At 30.3% G+C, this 11,539-nt stretch overlaps 1 protein-coding gene across 1 annotated transcript; it reads left to right on the top strand.

The window, feature by feature from the left end:
• The first annotated feature begins 5,656 nt into the window (after nt 1-5,656).
• Nucleotides 5,657-11,281, top strand: LOC120075594 (putative metal-nicotianamine transporter YSL7). Its single transcript, XM_039029131.2, has 6 exons — nt 5,657-6,390; nt 8,638-8,795; nt 8,888-8,985; nt 9,464-9,598; nt 9,687-9,876; nt 9,981-11,281. Exons 1-6 carry the CDS (start codon nt 5,958-5,960, stop codon nt 11,076-11,078), a joined length of 2,112 nt encoding a protein of 703 aa, XP_038885059.2. The 5' UTR covers nt 5,657-5,957; the 3' UTR covers nt 11,079-11,281.
• The last annotated feature ends 258 nt before the right edge of the window (nt 11,282-11,539 follow it).

Here is an 11,539-nt window from a genome sequence, read left to right as displayed (position 1 = left end):
TTAACAACCATTTTTTTTCCAGCAAGCTTAGTGTATGAAGTAAGAAAAATAAATGAGAAATTAAGAGTCACAAGAAAGATGAGAATAGACAAAATGATTTAATGAAATAAAGATGGAATGGAAAGGAAAGCAAGAAAAGATATAATTTGTTTAGAGTCAAAGCTCTCATACCAAAATGTTAAGGAACCCTTGGACGTGAGATCTATGAACCATGTTGAAAAATAGGCCCCAAAGAACTCAACCCTAACAAACCTGAAAATCAATTTGATCTCAACCCCTAAGATAGGTTAGATGATCTAATAAACTAAGGATCGAACAAAGCTTGACATTTCCATCAACCCTTGATCTTCAAAGAACTCCACAAGTAAGACAAATCAATCCTCACTTGAATGCTCCAAATATTCATGCATTCTATCTCAAGAACACACAAGAAACAAAGCTTAAAAAGCTTTCAAGGTTTAAAACCCAAGATTTTACATTTCCAAATCTTCCTCAATCCTCACTATCTTCTAATTTCTAGACTCCATGATGTTTTCACTTTTGTTAGAGAATTGGTTGTGATCTCATTCTCTACACATACTTCAAATATTTCCTCACTCTCTTTAACGACTTTACTTTTTTATTCTTCTCCCAAATTTTGATGATCACTCACTTCATCTCAACATCATCACAGTTGGAATCTTCCTTTTTGACTTGTGGATGAACTCCATCATTTAGAATTGGTTGATCAATTTCTGGAAATGAACTATCTTCTTGATTTTTAATAGTTCGTGTGACATGATTCTTTCTTGCTAGCTTTTGCAACTTCAACGTTACATTCAAATGGCCTATGTAATCAATGGACTGATGCAACTCAACCGAACTCTTGTAAGACTCTTCCAAAAATTATCATCACTGCCGTAACTTGCATGACAATTTCTTCTTCGATGAGACATATCATAAGACTTCAAGTATCTCAAACTTCAGCAAATTTCATAGTATTCTTATGAGAATCATGCAAGAAATTCCAATATAGTTTAGAATGTAAAAGTTAACAAAATCTTGAAGTTTTAAAAAATATATGGAAAGATGCAAAAGAAAATTTCTTTTTTTCTAATTTTTTCAGCAAGTATATTGGCATATGAAGGAAATAAAAGAAGATGAAAGGTCACTAATGTATGAAGTAAGAAAAATAAATGAGAAGATGAAGAGTCACAAGAAAGATGGGAATAGGAAAAGTGATTTAATAAAAGAAAGATGACACAGAAAGAAAAATAAGTAAAGATATAATTTCTTTAGAACCAAAGCTCTGCTACCAAATGATAAAGGGAACTACCTCAATCATGTTTGAGAATCCCCTTATTCCAGGTGAACCTCCACGACAGTAATAAGAATAGCCCCGATTAAGTAATTGGTAAGTAACCCCAGAAGCTAAACAGATTTGGCTTGGAAGATTGATCGATGATCAAGAAGAAATGAAAATTTGTTCCTAACTTCAAACTAGGTTGAAAGTTCTAAAACATGCATTCTAAACACAAGAATACAAAGAAAAGCATAAAGCTTAAGAGAATAAACTCTAAGGAAATTCCATTCATATTCAAAGTCTTTTTTTTTTTAAATATGGAGATTACAACCCTATTTAAACTAATTGAAAGGACACCATGAAAGAATGAAACCTTTCACCTATATTGACTACATTCATCTAATACCCTTCAACTACTCTCATAAATGTAAATACATGAAATTAAATAAAGACATGTAAGATTAATTATGTAGATGAAACTAAAATTCAAGATTTAATTATGTGGATGAGTGTAAAATTTAAGATATATTATGTCTCTTGGTGGCTTTGATTCTTGAAGAGTTGCAATTCTTCATATTTAGAAACTTAACTGGAAGTAAACCTTTTAATGTTTCAGCTCCTAATCATTGCCAATTATTTATTTATCATTATATATACAAAAAAATTAATTAATCTAAACAAACTAAAAATAATATTTGAATGCATCATAGATGACACTTATTTTTTTCCAATCTAACCAATTTAGAAAAGAAGTAACCACTCTAAGTTGAACTATTAAAGTGAGCTGAAAAATGGATGCAACTCATTATGCAAGTATTTTTCAAACATTAATATGTACTAGTTGAAATTAAAATTAAGAGACAATTTAAAATAGGTTTCAATCTCATGGACAAAATAATGTAACCATTTTTCATATCACTTAAAATCGATATTGGCAAAAGAAAATCTAAAAGAAAATAATATATTTGAAAAAAATTCTCTTTCTCTTCTTGTCATCATCTCCATACTCCAACTTTAGTCGACTGAAGACCCACCACGACAAAAATTGCAATTCCCTCATCTCGTGGAAAAAAATTTAGTCAAGATTTATATTATCTTTTTCAATATGAACCAAATTTAATTGACATAAAACTCATATTATTGATTTTGATGTTAAATATTTGATTTTCTTTCTATATTATAATTAATATATATATCATAAAATTTAATTGTAATCATTCAAAGTTACTCATTAATTTGAATCTCTTAAATAGTTACACATCCATATATCTCAAAGCCATATATTTAAATTTTACATTTTTTTAATGAACACATTTCACACTCTGCCTGCAATATAATATTGAGTAAACAAAAATACCCGCGGTCTCTTTCTAAGAAACAATTAACTAAAGTAAAAGACTGTTGTGGGTAATTTTGGTCCAAAGATTAAAGTTTCCTAAGAATAAAAAATTCGAGAGGAAGAACTCGGGCCAAAAACATCACATTAAGCTCGAGAGAAGGTCCAAGAAAAAGAGTGAAAATGGGCCAAAGCCCATTCCAACTACTCGACCTTGATCAGACCGAGGTCAACCCGAGCAAGGATTATTGGGAAATATCTCATCCGAATCCTGCAGTCCAGTGAAACCTGAACAATATTCTAAATGAATTTCGAAACCTAATCTTATAAATATACCATGAAGACTTTTTAGTAGATAAGTACATTCTCCTAGTTAAAATTGAATATATACTTGAAACTTCTTTTTATTTTATGACTTAAGTATTAGAGTGGACTTTAAAAATGCCCCACGTGATAATCTTAAAAATGCATCCAATCCTTGAGATGCCCCATATGCGTGAATGGTAAAAAATTAAATTCTCCATTATTTATTTTATAAAGTGAATATTTGGTGTATTTATATATTACTAATAAGGGAAGAGAGAATAATTAAGACTAAAAATATTAACAGCATAACAACTACCTACATAATTCCTAAATAATCTGTAATATATTATTAACAATAACCCAAAATAGCCGAATTATAATTATATTACTATAAAACAAATATAATATATGTATACCACGAAACAAATAACTCTAAAAATTTAAAGATAAGTATAAATCATTGTAAAGTTCAAAAATCAAATTAAAACCAACTCAAAAAGTAATAACAAAATAGTATTTAAATTAAAAGAGAGAAAAAAATCTAATTACAAAACGGAAGGTTTATAATTTATATATTTTAGTGAATAAAATAAAATTTTGGTTGATGTCGACAAATAAAATAAAATAAATATTTTTTAGAAGTTTGAATAAATAAATAAAGATTAAAAAATACTTTCAATCTCTAAATTTTCACGAAATAATAATTTAATCCATAAATTTTGGTTTATAATAATTTAGTTCTTATTTTCAAATTTATAACAATCTTGAACTTTAGTATGTAATAATTTAGTTATTGTACTTTTAAATTCATAACAATTTAATCTCTTATGTAAGAAAATTTATCAAAATTAGATGTTAATTTTTATTATTTTATGATGTAAATTTTATATTTTATAAAAAAAAATATCGAGTTTCTTCTTAGTTTATCGATTTATTTAGATAAGAAATCTCATTAAATTTTAACAATAATTTCTACACTAAATACTAAATTGTTACAAATCTTAAAATATAAAAGTTAAATTGTTAGCTAATAAAGTTTATGGATTAAATTATTATAAAATTAAGTATTCATAGATTAAAACATTACAAATAAAAATTTAGAGACTATATCCTTACTTTTATGAAAATTTAGAAATTCAAAATGATTTTTAACCATAAATAAGTGGCATTTAGCAAACAAAAAAATCCCCTTGATTAATTAATTTTTAAGTATTTTCAGTCTCATCATCATTTCTTTTCCCACTTGAAATGACGAGTCAAATTGGCAACGTCAACTTGGCATTCACTAGTTCTCTTTTAACTAAATATATATATATATAATTATCCAAAAGGTTAAATTATAAAAAATTGCACCTAAACTTTATATTTTGGGGAAAAAATGTCTTTGAAGTTTTCAAAATTATAAAAATATCCCTGAAAACTTAAAAAAATTAAAAAAATATCATTATCATTAATTTTGGTTAGAAATGGTTAAAGTTTTATTTTATAAATACCCATAAATTTTTAAAACGTTTTAAAAATACCTTTAACTTAATAAAAGTTAAAAAAATACCTCAATCATTAGTATTTAAACAAAAACTGTTAATTCTTCGTGATAAAAAGACTTTAAAAATTAAAAAAAATCAAAAAATGTTAGATCAATTTGTTTGAAGTTTTTTTAAGTTCGAAAAGAACAAATTTTAAAATAAATTATATAGATATTCTTATTTTTTTCGTATTACAACTCTCATATTTCTCTTAATTTTTCAATTCTTAGCTTATACCGATTTTATCAACAATCAAAATAAAAACCAAAATTTTAAGTTAAAACATAAAATACCACAAATTTCATAAAACTCCAAAATTAAAATCTCCTCTTAGAACATACCAAAACGATAAATAGTCAAATAAAAAAAAGCATCAACCTAAATTATATTGGTTTTTATAGGTTATTGAGCAAAAGAAGTTGTCGGGATGTTTCGGATGCAATTCGGGCTTAAATGGAGCAATTAGCAAGTAATGGGAGGTAAAACAGTGAAATCGAGCAAGGGGAGGCACAATGTTGCACAAGTGTTACGACATTTGTGTCACACGTCATTCATAGAGACAATCTGCTACGCAAGAATTGCAGTTATGCTCAGCGCCGCTGCATCCTCTCTATTTGATACGCGTGAGGGGGCCTTCAGCATCGCAGTGCTTTGATATGTTTTGGTTGTTGAGAAAATTGGTGTAAACTAAGAATTGAAAAATCAAGAGAAATATGAGAGTACCTATATTACGTACCACTTTAGTATGTTTCAAGAGGAGATTTTGATTTTGGAATTTTATGGTATTTTATGTTTTAACTTAAAATTTGTTATTTTTATTTTGATTGTTGATAACATTGATGTAAGCTAAAAATTGAAAAACTAAGAGAAATACGAGAGTACGTATATGAAAAAAGTGAAGATATCTATATAATTTATTTTAAAATTGGTTTTTTCGAACTTAACTTCAAACAAATTGATCAATATGATCATTTATTTATTTATTTTTATTTTTAAAGTCATTTTTGTCACGAAAAATTAATGATTTTTGTTCAATACTAACGATGAAAATATTTTTGAACTTTTATTAAGTTAATGATATTTTTGAAAAGTTTTGAAAGTTCATTGGTATTTTGAAACAAAAATTTTATTGTTTTAATCCAAAACTAATGATAAGGATATTATTTGAACTATTTTTTAAAGATTTGGGATACTTTTGAAATTTTTAAAATTTGAGGGATGGGCATTTTTTATAATTTAATCGATCCAAAATTCAAAATCAATTTCCACAAAATCGCTGGTTTTGCGTCCGTGTTCATATTGGAATTCAAAATCAACGCCATCCTTCGTTTTCGTCTATCGCTCTCTCTTTCACTTCACACCATATGATTCACAGATCAACTTCTCATTTCCACTGCCCTAACAGCTTGTCAAACTGCGTAAATTAAGGAAATGGCGGCTGAATCTTCATAAATACTCACATCCATAGCCAGATCCATCATCTTTCCTTCATCTCTTTCATTCTCAGATGGATCGAAACGGCAGAGATCAGAGGGATATGGAGGAAGATGAGGAGAAGCTCGACGAGTTGGATCCAAATCAGAAGAGCAAGAGAGCGAGAGGAGATAACCAAGGATTAGTAATGGCGGAGGAATCGATGTCGGTTGAGAGGATTTTCGAAGCGCAAGAGGTACCGTCGTGGCAGAAGCAGCTGACGGTGAGAGCTTTTGCGGTGAGCTTTGGACTGAGCGTGTTGTTTACTTTCATCGTGATGAAGCTCAACTTGACTACCGGTATTATTCCTTCGCTCAATGTCTCCGCCGGTCTTCTTGGCTTTTTCTTCGTGAAGACATGGACCAAACTTCTGGAGAAATCCGGTTTACTGAAACAACCTTTCACTCGCCAGGAGAACACCGTGATTCAGACTTGTGTTGTTGCTTCCTCCGGCATCGCCTTCAGCGGTACGGTCTTTTGATTTTACTTTCACTTTTCTTTTCCCTGCTTCTTAGTTAGGGTTTCGATTTCGGAAGATGCAACAGAGATTGCTCTGCCACTACCAATTTTCATCATTCAAAACCTAAATACTTAATTAATTAATTTCCTCTTTCTTTTTGTTGAAGAATTGAATCAATTTCTAACATCTTTTCAGAAAAAAAAAGGTGGAATAAAAATGATCAAAAGCCTATTTCTAAACGTTATTATGATCATGTTAGTGATAAAAAAAATATTTATCTTATAAATAGGTGTCTTAAGTGATTAAACTTTTTTTTTTTTTTTTTTGCCAAAGAATAGAAGGATTAGGAATTGAAAGGAGTCGTTTGATCCAACAAATTTATAGTTCCACAACTAAAAAACATTAACGTTATGTCATATTAATTTACCACTATATAGACTTCACAACTTTCACAATTCCACTCTATGCTTCAAATGCTTTCGATGATCTTAAGAATTCTCTTCTAAATTTTGCACCGTGCAGATAACACCATTGAATAAAATAGTAGTCATTTGACTTAGACTGTGCAAACCATTAATAATAAACCCTTTTTAATAATTGTATTAAAAAACACCAAAACAGTTATAAATCCTTTATTTACGCTGTTGACCACCATTTTAATAATATACCCTCAACCAAGAAAAATAAGTAAAAAAGATAAATTTTAGAAATTAAATTAAAAGAAAGTGACATTCTTTCGTTTCAACTTAGAATTTAATGTACTGATGACGAAAATGGGTCCTATTATTTTATTATTTTAAAATAATAATAATAAATTAATAGTGTTTAAAACAAAAACATTTTTTAATATTAAAAATAAACTTGAACAAATAAAATTTAAATTTTTTTTCCAATATTAAAAAGAAGACAACAAAAGCAGTATTTTTCTGGTTTTCGTTATTGTTTTATATATAAAGGTGTTGCATATTCATTATATGGAACAGTGGAAGAACGGACAAAGGTATAATGTTGAAATATAATTTCTTTTGGTTAGAAAAATAAAATACTTTTTTTGAAAATTAAATAAAAGAAAATAAATTAGAAAATTAAATTGAATAAAAAAAATTAAAATGATTTTTAATATAAAAAAATAAAGAAAATAACATCAGAAATTAATTTGGAAAACAATTTTTTCATATGAAAACAAATGCCATAGAAGATAAATAAATTAATTTGGAAAATAGATTTTAGAAAATGAAAAAAAAAAAAATGAAAATCAAACCCTCAAGGTTCTATGGATGAGACAAAAATAACGAGAAAATTAAATTTGAACGTTTTGTTCTTTATTTATGGAGCGATAAAGATGTAATTGAAAATAAAGAAACGAAAAGAATGATAAAGTTAAAGTTGTTTAGAAAATTGAAAGTTTGATACCAAATAAAACAATATAGAATTCACTTGTGTTGAAGAAAAGATTCTCTGAATAAACAAAGATAATGCTTTTCTTAGCCATTTTTTTATATTATATATTTTATTCTTTTTCTCTCGAGGAATCTTTAAGGTGGGCATAACCATGGCCCATGGTGAGTAAAGTATTGACTACCCAGTTCCAAAAAAAAAAAAAAAAAAAGAAAAAAAAAAAAGAAAAAATAACTATCGAGTGCAAAAGAAGGCTTTTAGAAAAATAAGTTTTTCTTTTTCCTTTTCTTCGAGAAAGGAAAAAATTGTCAACTTGCCAAATAGGTTCCTATATTCAGGTCGAAATACATTTGCTGAATTCACCGATGTACAAGGGCCCTAATATATTTTTGGCTGTTTCTCTTGGCTGCTGTAGTTGTGACAAAACAACTCAGAAAACAGTAATGAAAATGATTAAAGAAATGTTTAAACTATTTGAATTTAAAACCTTAAGGTTGAAATACATGAAAATGATTTCGAAAATTAGGTCTCGTTTGTGTAATTTTTTATCTTTGGTTTTTGGAAATTAAGTCTATTTTCTCCTAATTTCTTATCATATTTTGCATCTTTCAAGTACAAAAGTTGAATTTTTATCCAGATTTTAAAAAAAAAACAACTTTTTTTTAGTTTTCAAAATTTGGCATGATTTTTGAAAACATTGGTAGAAAGTAGATAACAAAACAAAAAATTTAGAAGCGGAAGAAGTGTTAGGTTTAATTTTAAAAACAAAAAATAAAAAATCAAATAGTATAATTGGTTTGTATATGTTATTATGAGAAATGTAGATATGTACTTGATGTAATTGGAACTCAAACAGGAGGTTTCGGGAGCTATCTATTTGGACTGAGTCAGCGCATTAGTAAGCTAGCATCAGCCGATATCAATGACTTCAAGAACCCTTCGTTAGGATGGATAATTGGTTTTCTTTTCATCGTCAGCTTTCTCGGCCTCTTCTCAGTTGTTCCTTTACGGAAGGTATATTCAAATTTAAAATCGAAGTTGCATAATCTAGACAGAACCAACTTGCCGTGCTTTGATTTTTTAATTTTCTTATGGTTGGCTTTCAGATAATGATAATAGATTTCAAGTTGACTTATCCAAGTGGTACTGCCACAGCACATCTTATCAACAGTTTCCACACTCCTCGAGGAGCCAAGTTAGCCAAGTGAGTCAGACTCTCTACGCATTGCTTCAATTTTGTATTCTTTTCGTGTTCATTCGTATTGGTTTGTTTATATTCCATTTCATATAACAAGTAAGCTCTTCTAATATTTTTGAACCACTTTAATTTAAGGGGTCATTTAATCCACCGAGTAGAGTTAATAAGTCTAGTGTTAATATGTTGGATTAGTAAATTTGTGTTTAGAGTGTAGGTCTTAAGATAGAGTTTATTGTGAAAAGTAAATAAAGGAAGGTAGAATTACTCGATAAATGTAAAAAGTAGAGATAGAGAAAAATATGAAATTCGTCAATAGATGTGAAAAGTATAAAAAGAAGAGGAGATTGAGTTATTTGATAAACGTACAAAATTCAATAGTATTTACTATTGAAATGAGTGGGCCAAACAACCCCTAAATTAATACGACTTTTCCAATCAAATTTTAAGTATACTTTATAATTTTGGTGCATTTCCTACGTTACAGGAAGCAAGTGAGGACGCTTGGAAAATTTTTCTCATTCAGCTTCTTGTGGGGCTTCTTCCAATGGTTCTTCACTGCCGGAGATGACTGTGGATTTGTCAATTTCCCTACATTTGGCCTCAAAGCTTACAAAAACAAGTACTTTTTATACCTTCTTTCTTACCAATAAATACAGTTTCCGACAACGTTAATTTAAAAAGATAAAAACACTCACTTCTTGCTGCAGATTTTATTTTGATTTCTCTGCAACGTATGTTGGAGTGGGAATGATCTGTCCGTACATCATCAACATATCTGTGTTGGTTGGAGGAATTCTTTCATGGGGTTTAATGTGGCCTCTCATCGAGAAAAGAAAGGGAGATTGGTTCAGTGCTGAGCTTCCTCTCTCCAGCTTTCATGGTCTTCAAGGCTACAAGGTCAAAAAAAAAAAAAATCCTCTAACCAGTTTAAATTTTCATTCTAAAAGCTCTTACCATTATAATATTAACTTGCTCCTTTGTAATTCTGTTTGTGGCTTTAGGTGTTTATCTCCATTGCCTTGATTCTGGGCGATGGGGTTTACAACTTTGTAAAGGTGTTGGCAACAACTCTCATTGGTCTACACCGTCAGCTGAAGAAAAGAGATGTAATCCCAGTCTCAGATGGTTCCCCTACTTCAACGTCCGATGTATCTTTTGACGACAAACGGAGGACTCAACTCTTCCTCAAAGATCAGATTCCCTCGTGGTTTGCCATCGGAGGTTATGTTGCGATTGCAGCCGTATCCATAGCTACTTTGCCACACATCTTTTCACAGCTGAAATGGTATTACATACTTGTCATCTACGTGATTGCACCAGTACTAGCTTTCTGCAATGCTTATGGTGCCGGGTTGACCGATTGGTCCCTTGCATCTACATATGGAAAGCTCGCCATTTTCACGATCGGGGCATGGGCTGGTGCCACACACGGTGGTGTCGTTGCAGGCCTAGCAGCTTGTGGAGTAATGATGAACATTGTCTCAACGGCATCTGATCTAATGCAGGATTTCAAGACTGGATACATGACGCTATCCTCGCCACGATCGATGTTCGTGAGCCAAGTGGTAGGCACAGCGATGGGATGCATCATATCTCCCTGTGTATTTTGGCTGTTCTATAAGGCATTTGATGATCTTGGACAGCCTGAAAGTGCTTACCCAGCACCGTATGCAACGGTCTACCGTAACATGGCTCTTCTCGCGGTCGAGGGCTTCTCTAGTCTACCAAAGAATTGTCTCTCCCTATGCTATGGGTTCTTTGCAGCAGCCATTGTGATAAATTTAATAAGAGACTTATCAGGGAAGAAGGCAAGTCAGTATATTCCAATACCTATGGCAATGGCGATTCCGTTCTATATCGGTTCATATTTTGCCATTGACATGTGCCTTGGAAGCTTGATATTGTTTGTGTGGGAAAAGATCAACAAGGCTAAAGCCGAGGCTTTTGCACCTGCGGTCGCGTCTGGTCTGATATGTGGAGATGGTATATGGACATTGCCTAGCTCCATCCTTGCTTTGGCTGGAGTTAAGCCTCCTATTTGCATGAAGTTTCTATCAAGGACTACAAATGTTAAGGTTGATAACTTCTTAGCATCATGAAACTTTGTTCACACCCACAACAGAAGGTAATGTTCCAAATATATTTAGTGTTTATAGCTTTATTGTCTGAGTGCATAAGCTACTCAAACAGCTCCTTGATGTTTAGATAAATAGTGTGCTTCATCCTGTAATTATCATATATGTATATGAACTCTCTCACATGTATTGTCAAAATATTTATAAATAGTTGTTCTCTGGGAAAATGAATTTAATTTTGGTCAATGTTGAACCTAACTCATCGCTAAGGGCTAATTATTGATTTGTCATGATATTAGAATGGTAAAATTAAATTTATCATAACTAATTAACTTAAGCTTTTAAGTTGATTGGTGTTCTAACAAAAAGTACACACTATCAACAAATAATAACTGAAAAATATTTTGAGAAATGGATATAACAAAATTCTCAAATTGAGCAAATATTTGTATAAAGAAAGCAATTTTATATAACTGGTGAAAATA

Source organism: Benincasa hispida, chromosome 4, assembly GCF_027475165.1.
Source record: "Benincasa hispida cultivar pf3 chromosome 4, pf3_genome.v1.1, whole genome shotgun sequence".
Taxonomy (NCBI): Eukaryota; Viridiplantae; Streptophyta; class Magnoliopsida; order Cucurbitales; family Cucurbitaceae; genus Benincasa; species Benincasa hispida.
This window is presented reverse-complemented; position numbering and strand designations above follow the sequence as displayed.

Excerpts from the sequence above, each read along its gene's own strand:
- LOC120075594 (XM_039029131.2), top strand. The coding sequence starts at position 5,958 with ATGGATCGAAACGGCAGAGATCAGAGGGATATGGAGGAAGATGAGGAG. Across the intron at positions 9,599-9,686 it reads CTCAAAGCTTACAAAAACAA|ATTTTATTTTGATTTCTCTG; the intron begins GTACTTTTTATA and ends TTCTTGCTGCAG. Across the intron at positions 9,877-9,980 it reads ATGGTCTTCAAGGCTACAAG|GTGTTTATCTCCATTGCCTT; the intron begins GTCAAAAAAAAA and ends TTGTGGCTTTAG.